Below are 20,261 nucleotides of genomic sequence, written 5' to 3'. Positions count from 1 at the left end.
TTTGTATGTAATCATAATATCAATCAAAATTTAGGAAATGCGAATTACCGTTGTGGTTTTGCAAACAGTAAAATTATATCCTGTGCGTTAATTTGAAACAAAGCAACGGACGTTCAATAGTTAATCTATTCTCCTAAAAAACGACTATAATTATAGAAATCCGGTTACTATACTGCCTTGACAGAGAATTTTGAAGCTTACGAAATTGTCAGCGATGTTCCGAAGACATCACAAACCAATACTGAGACGACCCAAAATGCATGGGGAAAATAAAATGTGAGTCAACCCTATTGAAATGGGATAATGCAAGGCAAATATATGTTAATTTAACATTTTAATATTACACAAATAAAAACAAAATCAGTCATTGAAATTATTCGAATTATTATAATATAGAATATAATGATTCTAATAGAAACAGATAAAAATGTGATAAAGCACGCCGGAGCTCTCACGGGAACCTAAAATACAAAAAGAACCTCATTCTAATCTAGATTTGCATTGTTCCTGTATACAAAATTTTATCCGTCCAGTAGTTTATAAGATTAGTAGGAATAGGATTCATTGTTCTGGTTAAGTATGGTAATGCATGCAATAAAACAATAAGTAACAAACTGAGACATGCGCGATAAGTTGACAAACGAACGAGTTGTTTCCGATAGCTATGAAGCCAAGGATGTAGATATGCAAAATTCCAAAGGAGATATTAGGAATTATGATAATTTGTAAAATCATTTCGTTGCGACTGATATACATATAGACAGAAAGATAAACGTATCTATTTTAGCTAAAAATATGAACAATTAATAGTAAACAGCGATTCTACATATAACAAAATCTAAATAAATAATAACATATTTAATAATTCAGGTCACATGATTAATATCGACAATAAGTACATGAACGGTATAGAATGTAAGTACTTACAATACAATACACTACATACTGATGTATTGTGTATTTCTATATACCGATACTAACTGAATACAAACCATTTTCAGACAATATGACAAAAGAGGATAAGAATGATACGGACGGCCATCGACATGTTATTGTACATCAATACATGTCCGATATCATCACTCATGAACCAAACGTCGCAATGATAACAAAATCGAAATTATCAGAAGAAAATTTTCTCATTATTATCAAAAAGTCTTTGTTTTCACGCCACACTTTGTTACCACGCCATTTCATGACATCAGTTATGCTGAGTGCAAATCATAGCTTCATCAAAAGTAATTGTTCTTCGTCTATATGAGATTTAGCAAGAAAAACGTTACACGTACAAACAACCTTGCACCTCTGGGCACCTCATCATTGAGGTGTCACATATATCTATCTTATCAGATAAAATTACAAGGAAAAACACAAAGAAGTGCCTACGTCAATAGAGCAAACTTACCGCCTCTTTTTACGCTACTATACCACAGTTTTATGGAAAATCTTTACACACACACAGTTTTATGGCCGTGACATACCTGCAAATAACAATAATATGATTAGCAAAAAAATGAACTTGAATCTACATACTACGTACAAAAAATACTCTGTTATTCCAAAAGTTGATTGATCTGCCCTTCAGTGAATAATGCTTTTGTGGTCCTTTTTGTGTCAAATAGATAATAAAGACCTCTCAATGAACCAGTTGTTTTCAAAACGAAGCATGAATAGAAGTACTATTACATAAAAATAGATCTTTAATGAAACTAAAAAACATGAATTAAAAATACTTAGTAATAGCGAACATAAAGAGGTTAAAGACCCTTTCGAACCGGAATCAAAAGCTGCATACAGAATTGACGTGATCAATGAAATCGTTTCAAGTATTCGAACGCAAGATATTGCGTCCGCAAGCCAAGGAAACGTTCCAAGATACGTTGTGACCAGATGAGAAAGTACAAGTATGAAAGTGCGTGAACTCAAACCAACAGCAAACCGTCGGAATTCAGCGCGAGTGGCGGCGGTCGTGTGAACGTGGCTTTTTTCACTTTTGAAGCTATCATGTGATGATGACGCTAATAAAAAAGCAAATGGTTTTTGCGGTTTTAAATTTCAATGCTCATGTATGTATAAATTACAACTTTAAATTCCATTAGCTGAACTAATATGCAGTACCTTCACTTTCATGACTTCAATGACACCAACATACTGGTTATGAATGATTTGAAACAGTCTAGTACTGTTTTGGAATGTTTCGACATACGCAATTGCCATTACGCATACATTCGTGTGTACTTAATTAAAATACTGCACAGTAAATAAGAGAAAATTAAAAGTTGATTGAGTTTAAATTAAATGTTCTGAGGCAAACTTACATTTAATAGTTACGACTCGGTAGATTTTATTGCAAATATTATATGTACTTTATGACAGTTTCTAAAATTATAATTCATAGAGTGGAGTTTAAAGAATGAAGAGAGGTATTGAATATGAAATAGGTGCTATGTGAGATCGATAACGTTTTGATCATAATAATAGACCATTACACGCTATATTGTACTATTTGACAAGAGCAAAATGAAGCGAGCTACCGATGACGAATCAAACGTTGCGGGATTATATTATCTTTATTTTTGTTGATAATAATTGTATTGTTACAGAAACGGATGAAGGTTATACTGAAGAGGAAGAAAAACTGGAAGTACAACAATACGTTGAAGTACTTTTAGATAACCTTGCCAAATTCATGATAACGCTGACTGATGATGGGACACAAAGATTAAGAGCCGGCTGTTAAAGTAAAAAGAAACCAGAAAAAAATATACTTTCTCGAGCTAATCTCTGCGACAATACTTTTAATTGTGGACGCATGGCCGTTCCCATGATTTGTTTAAAGATTTCCCTACATTTTGACTGTGTTGCAATCTGATTAAATGAAAGTTACTATTCCATAATCACAGTAGGTGTAGCGTGGGATATAAAAGCAGTTTTCATGTGGGTGCACTCAAGCAAGGACACCACCTACAATAGTAAACTTATAGGTATGTAAGAAAAAAGAACTCAAATGAGACTAATGATGTCACCGGTCGAAGACCTTTGAACCGCGCGAAGAAAATTTGCAAAAGAATATTATCTGCAGAAAGCAGTGGCAGTGAAAGATGTGAGGAGAGAGTATATTCTTTCAAGATTATCTCCGTGATAAAATCCACTGATTTAATTAAATCCACTGATTAAATCACTATTTAGAATATCATTTCGCATATTAAACGAATTATAAATATAACTAATATGTATTTATAAATTGATTAATGAAAGTTAATTTGCAACCACAATCTCACATTCGTTCCCAGAAACAAAACGAATGAGTGTGAAGAAGATTTATGGAGATGAGTATGGAGATAGCGAATGATTCACGGTCGATGGAAATAAAGTAGGTCAGATAAACAGACAATTATTATTGTTTCGAACACCTGTTCTTGGGGAAACAAACGTTATGTACACCATTCATAATATTATGTAGACGTGTAATATTGTCTTTTATTTATTTATTTATATTGTCTGACCTTGATTTATAGTTCTTAATATAGATGTTGCTATTTTGCATCGCCATGACGGACACTTTTAGGGCGCAGAAGTCGAGCAGACAAAAGGACACAGATTAGAAACGTCAGTACAATACAAAATACAATCTAAACAGTTCGCAATTAACATATGAGAAGTATTTGTTTGACCATTGTAAGTCGGGCCTCGTCGGAGCATCGAGGACGTAGAAAGTTTCTCATCTTGACAAAGCTAAAAATGACCATACACTGCCGGTTGTAGGTGTGGATTTGCATTACAAATAGTGCGATGGTATTGAATGGGCGCTTTCGACCTGTTTGGGACCTGTCCCAACATCGGAAGTCGTTTGCGGTTAAAAGCGAAGCGATTGAATGTACACTCATGAGTAATTAACTACTATGTTTAGAAACGGCTATTAAGTGCTTAATGTTGCCGAACTAATTAAGAAATAAACAAAATTTATATGAGAAAGTAAAAGGCGCAAAAAGGGAGGCCTAGAGTCTGTGGACTAAAAATGAATTAATATAGGTTAATTTCTATTATAATACTGTAAATTGTATGAATGTGAATAGTCTAAGAGATGCAACTGATATTGATATGATACGAGTTGAGAAATACCACCATAGACAGATAACTGCGAATTTAGTAGATATCTAAAGCCATAAATAAGCATTAAATATTATGAAACTCGATTTGAACAACGCAAAATATATGTGGTTTGCAGACAATGCCATTAAGCATGAGCGTCGTTGTCATTCATAGGCGTTCCCATGACGGCTTCACAGTTACAACTGTCTGCATCTACCATTGTAGGTGATTTTATCCTGGACTCTAGACTTTATGATAACGCAGCAAGAAGTGATGGGAAAGCAAAGATATGTGATAATGGCGGAGTTATTGGAATAGGAAGGGATTTGCGTCTCACTGATGATAGTTGTTTAGATTCCTGAGATAAGATTATAGTAAAACAATTAACAACTTCCTCCCCGATATGAGATTTTGCGCAGAATTAGAAGTAAAATCAAAATTTGTTGCCGGCAAGTGAGAAATACATTCACTTCTAAAGAAACTTAAAGAAAACATACCGTCTATAAGGTTGTGAAATTTGTTTCTATTTTAGTTAACAGAAACATTTTCTGACATCGGACACGTGATGGAAGTAATATAAATATTTGTGTGTATCAAAATAATATTGGTTTACTTTTACTTTAGGAAATCGTAAAGTAATTTCCGCCATTTTAAAAAATATCACGTCTGGTCAATAGGATTTTTAACATTTGAAAAAAAAATAAAACATGCTTTGCTGCTTAATTTTTCTAGTAATGAAAGGTGGTAACATATAAAAGTTTAAACACAAGATATTGGTGGCTTTGCGATAATATTAAAGGTGGGACGACGACGGTGAAAGTAAGGTCAACAAAAAATACATGTGTCGAATGAGAAAGACTCGCTTTTTACAACACCTGTCTGATATTTTGCTTTGCCTTTTTGGTTCCGGTAACCATTTTCACTTTAGTTTCCTCCCTAGTACTTCCATCGACATCGTGTTTCGTTAATAATTTTGTATTCATCTTGAAATTAACTGTAATGAATGGTATCTCTATATCTAACTAATCTAACAGACACAGTAATACTAACAATTTATGGAAACCAGTACATAAATCACAAGACCAAATTTAATCTAATTTAAGGAACTAAAATAACAATCAGTGGTGTCTACCATATGTTTGTAGCAAATGACATGGAATGTAGTCAAAGAAAATTATTCAAATAAAAGATTTTGAACCTATACAATGCGCAATGACATACAAATAATTAGACTTGAAGGTCAAGCAGCATATCTAAGGTATGCAAACCGGTTGTGAGGTCGGTACAGGTCAAAGAGTGGCTATCGATTGGGTTTTACTAAAGAAGCCGTGTGGTCAACACTTTCTTCGTATATCTGTACTGTTAGGCCGAGGCGGCCAATTTCACGGTTATTGTGTGCTTGATAATGTTTTTTCGCCATATTTTACGTGTGGGTGTGAGAGATCTCGATGTTTGCATGTAAAATTTATTTTGTGGTGCGTTTAAAAATGTCACTTCGGTTCTTTGAAAGCTAGAATTAATCGAAAACTTTTGTAGGTACATTTGTAGATTTATTTGTTGACGATTTTATAAAGCGAAAATTTTCTCACGTTAACTGGTATTAAATTTAAATGGAGAACTAAATAAAAAAAATCACCAGTTGTGTTTTTAAAAAATGGTCTCGTACTCATTATTGCTGCTAGAGGATGCTACACGAATGTTTTTTGAAACCTGGAAAATCATATTGCTTGTGGACCTCGTGCCCACACGGCTGACCTGGTTCCATCGAAGCCAAGGTGTCCAAAGGTCTAATAGCTGCTAATAAAAACAAACAAGCTGGTAACGCAGGCGTGATGGACAGCCCAAGGTCAGTACGGTCCAGCAAAATAAGAGTCACCAGTCTACAGCCTAAAAATACATAAATTTTATTCGCTGAGTGGACTGTTATGTGCTCCTCCGTCGCATTAGCTCGATCAATTCATTCCCCATAATCGACCCTATTACCGCGGCATAAACATTCATGCATAATTCGACTGTAACTTAAGATAGGAATGCAATGCTTATCTCATATAGTTCCGCAACACCACTAAACCTAAGCTGTGTGGGTTTATAGCAGTACGATCGCTCCAAATTGGAAAACTCCTACTTATATTGGCGACTGTACCAGACTAACGCAAACACATGTGCAAGTGCATATTTACGACGTTACGGTACATCTGCATAGTTCTATTTTCTGTTCTATTAAATACACTATCTTTATGTACAGTTCTCAATAATATCTACTTAAATGTAACAGTAAACATTGTAAAAGTATTATCAAACATACAATAATGTCATAACTTGGTGACTTGGTTAAAGAGTTGCCGAGTGAAGGGTTGGATTCCTCCGAATGGCAAAAGATGACTGGAAGCGGTTGTGGAGTAGCGTACTGAATAACTTTAATGCCAGCTCCACACTGTCGCCGTACTCAGACACATGCCGTCGCGAATGCGTGAACATTGCGTAGTTAGTATGAGTGCTTTCATTTACCGCAATGAAAAACCAGCAATGTATACAGAATCCATCAAAGTTTGGCAAACTGTTTAACGACAGTATGGAGCTGGCATAAGAAAGGATGGCGCGATATATCTCACTGGACTGATTGTCGTAGAAGAGCCTCTGCTTAATACTTGGAAATGAACGATTATTATTTTTATTTATAAAACTTTTTTGTTCGAACTAAAAACATACTTATAAACAAATGGCGAACTTAATGCTATAAGCATTCTCTCCCAACTAACCATTAGGAGAAAAGTTGTGCGGCGCAAAAATATCTTAAACACAAATAAGTACTACCATATACTAAAATAATTACATATATAAAATATAAATATAAATAGCAAGGCATATATACATAAGACTACATATATATCAATATATGAATACATACAAACCAAAATAATAAAAATTATGTCCAAGAAATACAGATACAACAGACAAACGCTAAATAGAAAAGAGAAAATCAGGAGGAAAAGGAGTCCAAAAGATGAGCATGAACTCTTTTCTTGAAAGAAAATTTGCTGTTTAAGATGGTAATGTCAGCGGGCAAAGCATTCCAGAGTCGTGAAGATTGGAGGGCGAAGGAATTGGCCATGAAACAGGTCCGGAAAAGGGGGATATAAAGGAGGCGCGAGTTGGAAGAACGAAGTTGCCGTTGGGAGTCAGAAATAAATAAATAAATAAATATATTAGGACAAATCACACAGATTGAGATGGCCCCAAAGTAAGTTCGAGACTTGTGTTATGGGATACTGACTCAACGATACTATATTTTATAACAAATACATATATAGATAAACATCCAAGACCCGGGCCAATCAGAAAAAGATCATTTTCCATCATGACCCGACCGGGGATCGAACCCGGGACCTCTCGGTTCAGAGGCAAGCACTTTACCACTGCGCCACCGAGGTCGTCAGAAAGATATTTGAAACAGCATTTAAGATAATTAGGAGCTTGAGAGTTCAAAAGAATTGAGAATAGAGTGCAGAGCAGCCGAAGCTGTCTACGTTGTATTAAATAACAAATGATTTTTTGGGTTCGGTAATCAAAGGGTGAAAAGGAACGCTATTAATATAGCTCTCCCATCTGTCACTGGGCATTTTTTAATTACTGTAGTTTTGCAAATAATCTATTATCAGCTGACTTATGTAGTATGGAGCATTGTTCCAAATACAGGCTTCTGATAAACAGACAATGTGGTTTGATAACAGCAATTAAATTGCTAATAGCTAGGCTATAGATCTATATATAAGCATGCGGTATAGCTATGTGTTTTAAGATTTGACCTTAGTACAAAGGTCGTCGACATGGGTATCACATTCTCATCTCAGTATCACCATGTTCTAAGGAATAAATGGTCTATCTATTTCTGCCGACAAAAAGCAGTGTTTGCATTGTATTCAGTTTGAAGGGTAAGAGAGGCAGCGTAATTATAGGGTATTGTGGCAAAAGACCTTAAGAAACATAGTCGGCAATGCGCGTGTGACAACCCTGGTGTTTCAGGCGCCCATAGGTTGTGAAGACAACTTGATTACTATGAGTTGGGCCAGATGCCTGTTTGCCTGCTTGGTACTGTATAAAAAAAAAATCATGCCTATTAAGAAGGATACAGGATGTAGACACAACTTATACTAATAATTGATTGAGAGAAAATAAGAATTATTTTTTTTAAAGCTTGATACATGTCCTCCAAAATGGAAGTAAGGAATTTTCATTTCAATTTCGAAAATGCAACGGAACCTTCTAAAAATCTGGACAAAATGATACAATGTGTTATTTATTCTGTGTTTAGGATACAACTGATTCTGAAGACAAACAAGTGAGTTGGCATTAAGATGACATTCCCTAAGCTGGGCTTAATGCCAGACTGGGTCAATAGCCCAGTGCACCTACTAGCCGCATAACAGGTCACTACGGATTTCGGTATACATAATTATAATACATGAGATTTTTTATCATAAATTGAATTTTAAAAATAATGAGCGGGATTACAGATTGTTTTCATCTCATTACTGATTTAAACCATCCATGTGCATGTGTGACATGTACCATATTATATTTTTTTGTACCAATAAATAAATATATATATATATATCAAACTATGGCATTGACATACATAGTTCGGCCTAAGTTTTAGGCTAGAGAAAGGTCAATAAAACCAATTTGCCACAACAAATAAATAATTTTCATGCGCTTTTAACACGAGAACACTAGACACGCAAGCCTGGCGCCTTATCGGCAAATTGGGGTAACTTTTCATTTAGAATAATTTTCGAGGGAAACAATTTACTTCAACTGGTAAAATGTATAATTAATTGTGGTGTCATACATTTTTGATTTTTATGTGTGTATCCCTTCTATGCAAAAATGTGCAGAAAAATTTGAATAGAAAAGAATTTCAAAATTCATGCAATTCCTCAGGTTCTTTTTTTAGAGTGAAAATTTCTTGCTGTAACATTACATGTGCAAACTACTTACACTTCTACTACAAAATTTATATTTTGACATACCCAATTTATTTTGAGAAAATTATTCAAAGTCAATGAATTTATTATAAACGCAATAACACAGATACTTTTTCACATTAAATTTTATATTAGTATTTCTCGAAAAGTGCTATTAAAAGCTAAAAACTATAGTACCATATTATATTTTTTTTTATTTACCCAGTGACTAAAACTTTACATAAATGAAAATAATAAAAACCAATACTATATAACTACCTCATTATATATTGCAGTAATTAATAAAACTTACATAAAATATTTTATATTATTTTAAGAAAAGAAACACTCTTCATTATATTGTGATTATATCAAGGAAAATGTTGTACTTTATTATGATTAGATTGTATATTCTACATCATACTCTGCACATATTTAATACCACAAAAATAGCTAGCTACAGACAAAGTACTAATAAAAATAGATCCATTGGAATAACCACATTATTCCTGCGAAACTAGAACAAGTGGACTGTCTCCGCTGCTAGCGACCATGTTATTTATAAATCACATCGCTTCCCTTGAAATATTCTCATAACATTATCAAGTATTTTAGACCAGACTTAGAGGTAATCACCTTTAATTTAGCATTTGAAATTGTGTAAATTGCAAAATCTGGTTGACAGTTCAATCCAAAATTAACTCGACTGGCACAGACTAAAAATAGGCATCAGCATTGCCCTGGAAAATGATAACATGCCCGCATGTTCATGTCGCTAATGTAATGAATAATATATTGACTTATTACGATATGTAAACATAATTATGGAATACCACAGGTGATTCAAATACTAGTGTCGAGCAACAGGTGAAACTTAATTCTCACAGAAACCGGCTAAAGACCGTGCCGCGAAACCCGATCCCTTCGAATAAGACCAACTTTCACGTCACTGTACTAGCAGCAGACTTGAGCACCATCACCTCAAAACACACGAAAGCACGTAAATAACATAAATGATAAATACCTTTTCCTTTGCTCGCCCGGCATGTTTTTGCACTGATTTCGCGATTAACGCACCTTTACTTTCAGCCATTTTTATCACTTTTTCATAACCCACTGTCTTTATTTCTATACACCACCAATCTGCAACCGAATTTGGCCGCAGCTGTTCTGCAAGCTGTCACACGTCAAAATCCAAATGCGTGCTACTGCCGTGCCGAACTTCGGCGAGTGAAGAAAATCTTGACTACACTAGCGCTCCCGTGGCTGAAGAACGACAAGTCTTTGATTTTGTAAATCAATGATAGATGGCAGGTTTCGTGCGTCGTAGTTATATATATTATTAATAGATGACGTTACTATCATAAAATCGGTGTTGCCAAGTTAGGTAGGTGTTCCCTCAGTTTGGTTTGTTTTGAACCTTCTGGGAAATAAAAATATTTGTTAGGTTAATAGGCTTCTCGCTCTACAAATACATCATCAATACACGAACATCTTAGATTGCATCTTTGCTTTCGATCAGACGATATCTGTGGGCAATATAGAATGAAAAAATATACCTTTCCAGCAAAGATTTTATACATTCAACACAAACACATACCTACTCAAAACATTAATGTTTCTTTACTTAAGCTGTGGACGGTAGCACAGAGTAGTCAAATAGTTGAACGTTCTCGTAAAGCAAAAACGCATTAATGTGTAGTCAAACAATATTTTTGTTTATGTCACTTTGGTGAATCTTAAAATGTTTTTATTTACTGCGTAGTTGCAAGCTCGTGCAGTGGTGCTGTTGATACGGTTTAGTAGTTTCATAAAATATAATTTTGTTCATGATGAATTGCGGAACTTGCGGGCAACATAAATAAATGTTAGGTATGTACATTTTACTGAATAGTTCTTCAGAAGCTTTCCGTGAGTCTCGTCAGTTGCTCGGAGTGGAAAAATGAGAAAAAAGAAGAAATTACAGATCTCCTAACACCAATCGCAAAACTAAAGTACGTTTTGCGATTGGGAGAACTGTACCTACAACCTGGGCAACTCTCTATACGTTAGTGTCAGCTGTGAAGCAGCTGTGGCAGTAACTAATGTTAAGTCAACAAGACGTATCGGAGTTGTTTTGTTTTTCTGTTTACAAGTTTTATTTGAATTTTTGCTTTTTATAATTTCCAAAGCGCTGTTAATTTATAAATAAATCATAACTATCTGCAACAACTTTTTATCCTTATGTGCCACAGTCGGTTGTGAAACATGGTTAGTACTAAAGAAACATTTTTAAATGTTTAATGTAGGGGCTGATAAGGAATATTTTCTATTTTGTTTTTTTCCTCTATATCAGAGTTCTAACCAAAGGAAAAACTACTCCCAAATTACAGTTCTGTTCCGTGTCCATACGAATAGCATAATATAATTTATGTACCTTTCAGGAGGCAAAAACGGAGCTAGAAAAGAATGCGGTCGCGACCGCCCGACGCAAAGATCTGGAGTTTATCCAGCGAGCAATGGACATCCAGTGGCTCAACAGCAGGATGGAGGACGGCAGAATGGGCCGCTGTCTCGCTCTCATCCAGCGAGAGGCCGAGATGGAGAAAGATTTTCAGGAGGTGAGCTTTTTACCTTTTCACTTTTTTTTTTTTTTCAAAACAAAGATTCAAAATTCTTTATTCAATTTACAATGATATACATCACTTATATACATTAAAATAACTAGTCTTAAGAATGTTTGGAATTTCTGGCAGAGTCATTGTGTTAATTCAAATTCTTGTCTTGAATTTTTCAAACTTAGTTGGCAAGGCAAATTCTATAATTGTTTGCCCTGCTTTTAATGTTTGGAATTTCTGGCAGAGTCATTGTGTTAATTCAAATTCTTGTCTTGAATTTTTCAAACTTAGTTGGCAAGGCAAATTCTATAATTGTTTGCCCTGCTTTTATACTAAAACTAGGTGTTGCCAGCAGGGGCTGAGAGATACCCATTTTTGACATCAGGTCATCTATTACAGATTTGAAAACTATAAAATACAAACTAATGCCAGCTAAAAATACTAATCTTTTATACACAGGCAGAGTAGCAAATGCCTCATGAACTCCTGTGGTCTTATAATGACATAATATTGTATCCTTACAGAGAACCGACCATGCTGCCATTGTTAATGCTCGTGCTGAGAAGGAGACCCGCCTTGGCATAGAAATAGCTAAAGTGGAACGAGAGGAAGCCAACAAGTTGCTGCGGAGACATTACCTCTGGGAGAGGGACCCGGGACTAAGGGAGTTGGTCCGGAAACTGCAAGCGGGTTATACATGCCGAGATCTGAAGCAGCAGATGTTACATAATGAGTATAAAAGGCTGCAAGAAAAGGTATTTTAATTTTATAAATGTGTAAAAATGATAATGTGGTAGAGAATTCAAAATTGAAATCATTTACATATTCCTTCAAATTCAAATATACAAAATGTTTATCTTTACTTTATTTAATAAAATTGAATGTTTTATTTTTTTCCCAATGCTTCCTGAAGGATTCAAAAGGTAATATTGTAATGTTAGTGTATAGCAACCAATAGGAGTTGTGTCCAGTGGTAACTGTTTTTCACAGAGAGAATACAAAAATAAATAAATATTATTCCCATGAATAGCATTCCCAAGGATAGACGTCAGGCTGGCAGTGGTTTGTAAGGCCACAGCTGAATCTTCAATAATGTATGGTCATTTCTTATGCTGACCCAGTTCTTTGAAGCGTTACAGTTTCGAATGCAACCAACGGGAACATGCAGAGGGATAAGAGCAGTCCTAGCCATATCTTAAGATGCTTTGGCATCACATTATTATCAATTTGTTCAATTTCTTAGTGAAAAATAAAGATAAAATTAACAAATTATGCCACACTAGATAACTGTGGCTGTGGCTTAACTGAATTTCAAGGTCAACCATCAGTAGTTCGTCATCTCTTAAGAGTCATTAATATACCATCAGGTTCCTCCCCTCCTTACATAACCCAGATAGATGCACGCAACTCTGTATCCAATAGCAAAGAAAGCGTGTATCTAAATTTTGTGACTTATGAAAAATTGGAGCCCAAATATAGCTTATTATTACTCCTAATATTAAAAAAAAATATATATATACCATCAGGCTGAAGAAAAATACGTGAACAGCGTCCTTTCCCACGCCATCGCCAGCGACGAGGTGGCTCGGGAAATGGCAGAAAAGCGGAAGATTGAGCAGAACACGAAGCACACGAAGGAGCTGCAGCAGCAGCTGGTGGACCGCCAGCGGGTGAAGCAGTGCCAGTACGAGGACACGCTCATTGAGAAGAAGATGCTGGACGACATCATGAGGACCATGGCTGATGAGGATCAGAAGTAAGGCGTGACTTTTAAAAATCTACCTAGAATAATTTTTTTTACAAAATATTGAAGGTTCTGGCGGATCATGGAAAACTAAATATTTTTTTAAAAGCTAAATTACCAACCTAGACTAAGTATGCTGAAACGATTGACACCAATATCAAAGAGATTCGACATTATTTCGACATTGAAATGAAAATATGAAAAACGTTTTCTCTCGAAACGCAAATATTGAAAAAGATATCATTTAAGCATAAGCTCTCTCGCTCTCTATCGCACTATCGGTGTTTGTCACTAGTGCAATGGCGATAGATTGTGTTTTTCTGAATACCTATTTCATACTAGTACTAAAATCGAATCGCGTAGTCTTGATGATGAAAGAATCAAATGATGATGAAACTCCAGAGAATTGCAACACAAACGCGAACAAACAGCGAAGCTGCGCCAGGAAATGTTTTCTTCGGCCGCGGCGCGACTCGCTTGGAGGGACAAGCAGAAGCAGATGGTCATCATCGAGGAGCGACAGATTGAGGAGCAGAAGAAAGCTGTTTCTGACCGCATGTCTTCTATGTAAGTGGAATTTTTATACATGTACACATTTCCCTCCTTTGTTTTGATATGAAATAGCGAAATTATAGCGAAAACGTGCCTAGCGTGTTCACATAAAATATCCATCGAGAAGCGACAAATTGAGGAACAGAGCAAAGCTGTTTCTACTCGCATGTTGCACTTGAAAATTTTCTCATGTAACACATTCAATGCGAGAAACAATCCTAGCGTGTTCGCGACACGCATGGTGCAAAATAATAAGAGTAAGTGTGAGTTGCTTTCCCTGCTCCCACATAGTCTTACTTCATTAGACAACAGTTGATGCTTTATTTCTCTCATTTTGATTTTAGATACATGTTGAAATAGGTTTAAAAATCTTTATTGACTCATAAAGAATAAATTCACTTACAATGAGTCTTATAAACTAATACAAATCATATTAAATAATTAGCTTTAAAACAGTGTTCAAATCAGGCACAGTTGTCACTTTAATAATTTTAAACTTGGTCGTAAATATGTTTCTTCAATCTTTATACGAACTTGGTATTTACAGTATTGAAGCACGAAATGAGAAGATGCGTCAAAAAGAGGAGCTGAACGCTAAAATCGCGGCTAAAATATTAGCTGACGAGGTAAGCCCACGAAAATATTGATATTGTAAGCTCAGTCATTTATTTTTACAGAAAAAATGTATCAAAATAACAACATGCAAAGTCTCTGATCACTTTTTCCCCTTTTTTTTTCGCGGGAAGTAATTTCTAAAGAAATATGTTTTAACTTTATACTCAGTATTAATAAAACTACCTACTGAAAATGTATATGTAAGCAAGCATAAATGAATGATTGGGACGAACTGAAGAGCCACATTACCACTCCAGGCGGAGCGTGCAGACCGCGAGAACATAATAAAACTTCTCCAAGAGCAAGAATATTTGGAGAAGAATTACCAAGACGACCTCGCCGAAGCGCGCAAACTGGAAAGAGTCCGCGAAGACACCAAGACTTCGCTCACGACGCAGATGGAGAATAAGAAGAAGACCGCGGCAGAGCAGAGGATCAGAGAGGCCGAGTTCAGGAAACAGGTTGGTTTCTCGTTTGTTTCTCGATTTCGTCTCGATGGTTGTAATGTATTTTTATTTATTCATGTTAGTACGCGTAATAGTAAATATCTAATTTTAAATCAATGATAATTTAAGTCTGTCTGCTTGACTGACTTGTGAGAAATATATATATAATGCTTCTACGATTGGAAAAAAGTGTATATTATGTGTATTTACTTACTTATTCTCTGGGACCTTTAGAACACAGCGTCCCACTTTCGCGTTGTGGACTCTAGATAGCCTTTTCTTACCTTATTTAATTCCAGTCTGAAGCGAAAATGGCGGCGGACGACGAGAAAGAGCGCGAAAAAGAACGCAAAAAGAAGGAGAAGAGTAAACAGTATTCACAAGAGTTGCTGAAGCAGATAGAAGAGAATGCTAGAAGGAGGAAGATTGAAGCGGAGTTAGAGCATCAACGAGCAGTGCATGTGTTTAAATGCCATGAAGAATGGTAAGATTTTGTATACATATATTTTTAAAATTGTATAGATTTATATATAGTTAATAATGTTCAAGTCTAAAGGCATCTGACATGAGTTTTAAGACTACATACCATAATAAGTAATCGCATACACATAAGTGAACTGAAACTGACAACTGGTGTGCAGTTTTCCTTCACCGGAAGCAAGTGGTCTTTGAAAACTACTAATACATGAGTAAGATTGGCATACAAACTCATGTGGTACTCATGCCATTTCGAATTCGAACCTATCGATCACAGGATACGAAAGAATGGTGGTCAATTGGTAAGACCGTCCATCTTACCAATTGACCACCATTCTTTCGTAAGAAATGAGATGTGAAATTTTTGTAACGTCGTGATTCCCTAAATACGTTATCTTAGATTCAGATTTTATTGCAAATCACAAATTAGATAGGTGTAAGGTTTACATACAAGTTGGGAGTATAAGTGATGCCTTGCAAGGGTACAGCGAACGTGGAGGGCAACTATTTGCCTATTTTTATGCCTCGACGCAAAAAGAGGGGTGTTATAAGTTTGTCTGTCTGTCTGTGTACGTGGTACCGTAGTTCATCAATGGGTGAACCGATTTGGATGCGGTTTTATTTAGACATAATTTTTATGCAGTTTCAGCCGTTCAAAATTTGTAGCGAAATTGATATTGAAAGTAGGGGTTTTTTTTATTTGTCTAACAAATAAACTTGTACTTATATCCTACTAAAATTATAAATTTTATGTTTGTTACTCTTTCACGCAAAAATCTACCCGACGGGTTTTTATGACATTTGGCACATGGACAGAATATAACCTGGAATAACACATAGGGTACTTTTTATCCCGAATAGTCGCAGCTGCAGTATTAAATAATATGTTAAATTTTTCCTACGGCACATATGTTTACAACGTGAAATGTCTGTCATCTAGGTCGAAAGAAGTCAAAGAAGAACGTAAAAAGATAATCGAAGAGCACGCCCCACATTTACTAGGCTATTTACAAGCTGGAGTTCTAAAGAAGGATGACTTGTCGGTCGTGAGCCGCGGCTGCGCGCAGCTCGGGCTGGACGCGCGCGCGCTCGCGCCCGCGCCCCGCGCACTGCAACGCTCCAAGTGCAACGCGCAGTGCATCGTTCTCAGGGAGTATTAGTTTGCATGTATACTTGTCATAAGTTTCTCGCTGATTTTCTATAAATTTTACGTATTTCCATTGACGTATTTTAGCGAGTTTACAAATGAATTTTATGAAAGATGATTGATTTGTGGCAAATGACACTCCAAGTACAACGCGCCGTGCCTCATTCTCAAAGAGTGTTAGTGTCGCTTGGGCGGGTGGTAATTATACTTGTCATATGTTTCTCACAGATTTTTGATAAATTTTAGGTATTTCCATCGATGTTAGTTTCGTATTTTGGCGACTTGAGATATGTTTGCATGATTTATTGAGGTTAACTAAAATAAATTACCTAGCAACTCTCTAAATGTAACACGCAGTGCCGCATTCTCAGAGAGTATTAGTGTTGCTTGGACAGGATGTGATGTATACTTGTCATAGGTTTCTCACAGATTTTTGATAAATTTTACGTATTTCCAACGATGTATTTTAGTCACTTTACTAATGAATTTTATGAAGGATGATTGATTTGTGGCAAGCGATATTCCAAGTGCAACGCGCAGTGCATCATTCTCAGGGAGTATTCGTTTGCATGTATATTTGTCATAGGTTTCTCTCTGATCTTTGATAAATTTTACGTATTTCCATCGATGTACTTGATGACTTTACTATTTAGTTGTGGAATAACTTAAGATGGATATGTTATGTGAGGTAATGCATAAAAGTCATAGGTTTCTCACAGATTTTTGATAAATTTGATGTCTTCACATCTACAGCTCGATATGACTAGTCCGCTTATAGTTTTATATTTTAGCTACTTTTTAGATTTTTAGAATTTTACGAAAGAATTGTGTAATATTTGTGGAATAACTTGAGATAGAATTGAATATATATCCGCTTGTTTTCTTACGGAAGTTAAATAAATTACACAGAATGGGGGCTAACGAATTCTGAACTGGCGAATTCGCCATTAGAGGCGATAAAGTAACGAAACGTTCGTTTTTAAACATAATTTTGACGAGTTCTTGCTTTGTTGGCGTTAGCCCTATTGAGAAGTCTGAATGCGGGAAGATTCATTGTGGATATATTTTTTTCAATTTAACACCGAGTATTGTCTCACTATTTTATGATAACTTCTCGGGGTTTAGATAGGTTTTTGTTATCAATGTTATTGATATAAGATATTTTGACGTTTGTTGACGATATTATCGTAGTCATTACTTGTAGTCTCTCTTGTCTCGCAACAATGTTACGAATCAAGCTATTTAAAGCACACAAATTTTCTTTATGAAAATGATATATTTGCAATAGCTTGTTTCCATACACGATGTGTTTTAATCTTGAAAACTGTTAAAATATTTCAAAGCAAACAGTCCTTGTTCGAAGGAAAGACTTTTGAGTAGAAGGGAAGTAACAATTGAGTTTAAACACTTTTCAATGATTTGCAGAAGTTTGAATTACCTGAATTGTACCTTATATATTATGTATGTTGTATATTTGTACCTTAATTGTTGGTTTTGCCTTAAGACTTCAGCGGACAATATACTGCTATAGTTATGTTGGTTAAAATTTGTTATTCTCTCTGTCTGTCTGTCTCTGTTATTCGCTAAATAGTTACTTAATGGAGTGCATCTGTAATATATATATATTTTTAATTTTAATAACATTATTCGCAAGTTTACAGATTTTTTTACACTGTGTTCAGGAAATGAAATCGTATTGTGTTAGAGTTCGTTTTCTGAAATACTGTCCTTTATTAATGATAGTTTAAAATAATTTTAATTTATTCCCTGTCTGTATATTTTCAATAAACTTTTTTTGATATTAATAATATTTTTTATTTAGTATTTCACAAAGTGCCGTATTATAAAAACTAGATGTTGCCCGGGGCTTCACACCCGTGGGAATTTTGAGATAAAATATAGCCTATTAGCAATCTTGGATAATGTACCTTTCTTGGATAATGTACATTTAATGGTGAAAGAATTTTTGAAATCGGTTCGGATGTTTCGGAAATTACCCGCCTCAAACATACAAACTCACAGACGCTTAGATACCTCTATATAATAATAGTGTAGATAATATTAAAAAACAAGTGAATAAAATACTAATTCATAACAGTGATAAAAAGCCTTGAAAATTGTAAGGGTTAAAACAGCATACCCAAAGAGGGTTGGTGGCATGCAAGCGACCGGTCCTAAAACTTTAGCAGAAGGTTTTATCTTTCAAGCAGACCTAGGGCTTTGAGGCATCACAGACGAGAATATAAATAGGAACACGCACAGATGAGAAAAAGAGGAAATAATAATGAGACAATATGGTTTTTTTGTTCCATGCGAATGTGATACTTGGCTACTTTTAAAAATATCAGCAAAATGTTACTGACAAACATTTGCCGAGATCTTGATAAGTGCCCAGGCGGTCGGAATATAATAATATTGGAAATTATGGTGCTTGCCAAGTCAAACAGTGATTAGGGTAGATATTTAAACGGGGAATTAATTTCAAATACTGCGCGGCGGTTATTAAAGGGTAGAGAGTAGGGTGACCATGCTGCAAAATATTGTAGGCAAAATTTTTTGTTGGAAGGGCAAATTGGGTTTTTAAAAATATGCATGTATGCAACGATATTTAACTGAATATTATATTACGAATCAACTATAATTGATAGGGTTTACATTTTTTTTTATAACTATCGGCCCGTCCCTGTTTTGCTCGGGTAAAACTATATAAATTATACGCCTAAACCTTTTTCCAAAATCACCCTATCTATTGGTACAAAAATTACAAAAATCATTCATACAGACAGAAGCGACAGGGGTATTTTTTATAATATGTAAAGGTGCTCCCACACACCGTGTTATATAGGTAACACTTGCTGTCTTTGACACTCTTTTGTCAAGGATGTGTTTATGAAATGACACAACATGTTCTATGACATTTCGTAACACGCTGTGTGGGAGCACCATAAGAATCATGGTGACCCTACAGGAGGCGGGATTTTAGCATTTTTTCGCAATAAAGAAATAAAGTCGCATGCTCAGCGTTCGCAAACACACGTTAGCATTCAGCCCCTCTGATAAAAATCTCAAAAATATCATTCCACCCTTCCACATAAAATCGGCACTTCATCCATTTTTATTTGTACGTTCGCCATTACGTAGGCTTATCTTTGGCTGCCGTATAAAAATCGTGTTTATTTAACATTGCAATTTAGTGTACTCAGAATCGTATGCTGACAACGGGCTTTGCGGTAATACTTTAATACCCTATTTTTGTTGTAGCTTGAGTTGGCATGAACAAACATTATGACGTAATATGACTTTATATTATACTTACTCGTTATTATTTCTTTTTTATTGAGTGGAATTCAAGATTCAAACGATTCGTACGTATAAACAATATTTTGTTGCTCTTCTTCTTTCTTTCTTCTTGACGACCTCGGTGGCGCAGTGATAAGGTTCTTGCCACTGAACCGAGAGGTCCCGGGTTCGATCCCCGGTCGGGTCATGATGGAAAATGATCTTTTTCTGATTGGCCCGGGTCTTGGATGTTTATCTATATATGTATTTGTTATAAAAATATAGTATCGTTGAGTTAGTATCCCATAACACAAGTCTCGAACTTACTTTGGGGCTAGCTCAATCTGT

The 20,261-nt window shown here is 35.4% G+C and overlaps 2 protein-coding genes across 7 annotated transcripts in view; one reads left to right on the top strand and one right to left on the bottom strand.

Moving 5' to 3' along the window:
• Nucleotides 1–10,304, bottom strand: part of Amph (Amphiphysin) — a 49,023-nt gene extending 38,719 nt beyond the window's left edge. For 3 of the 6 annotated variants that reach the window (XM_053747779.2, XM_053747780.2, XM_053747781.2), the window contains exon 1: nucleotides 10,081–10,303. In XM_053747779.2, coding sequence (XP_053603754.1) covers nucleotides 10,081–10,149 — 69 coding nt within the window. In that variant the 5' untranslated portion in view covers nucleotides 10,150–10,303. Of the gene's footprint in view, nucleotides 1–10,080 lie in introns of all 6 variants that reach the window. The other 3 variants (XM_053747777.2, XM_053747778.2, XM_053747782.2) reach the window with 2 other exon arrangements.
• Nucleotides 10,305–11,116: 812 nt separating this feature from the next.
• On the top strand, nucleotides 11,117–16,779 carry LOC128671358 (meiosis-specific nuclear structural protein 1-like). The gene is made up of 9 exons (XM_053747776.2): nucleotides 11,117–11,306; nucleotides 11,480–11,656; nucleotides 12,178–12,408; nucleotides 13,180–13,409; nucleotides 13,800–13,964; nucleotides 14,497–14,575; nucleotides 14,822–15,025; nucleotides 15,310–15,494; nucleotides 16,428–16,779. The coding sequence occupies exons 1-9, from the start codon at nucleotides 11,304–11,306 to the stop codon at nucleotides 16,645–16,647; spliced, it is 1,494 nt and encodes a 497-aa protein (XP_053603751.1). The 5' UTR covers nucleotides 11,117–11,303; the 3' UTR covers nucleotides 16,648–16,779.
• The last annotated feature ends 3,482 nt before the right edge of the window (nucleotides 16,780–20,261 follow it).

This window comes from Plodia interpunctella, chromosome 7 (genome assembly GCF_027563975.2).
Source record: "Plodia interpunctella isolate USDA-ARS_2022_Savannah chromosome 7, ilPloInte3.2, whole genome shotgun sequence".
Lineage (NCBI taxonomy): Eukaryota > Metazoa > Arthropoda > Insecta > Lepidoptera > Pyralidae > Plodia > Plodia interpunctella.
This window is presented reverse-complemented; position numbering and strand designations above follow the sequence as displayed.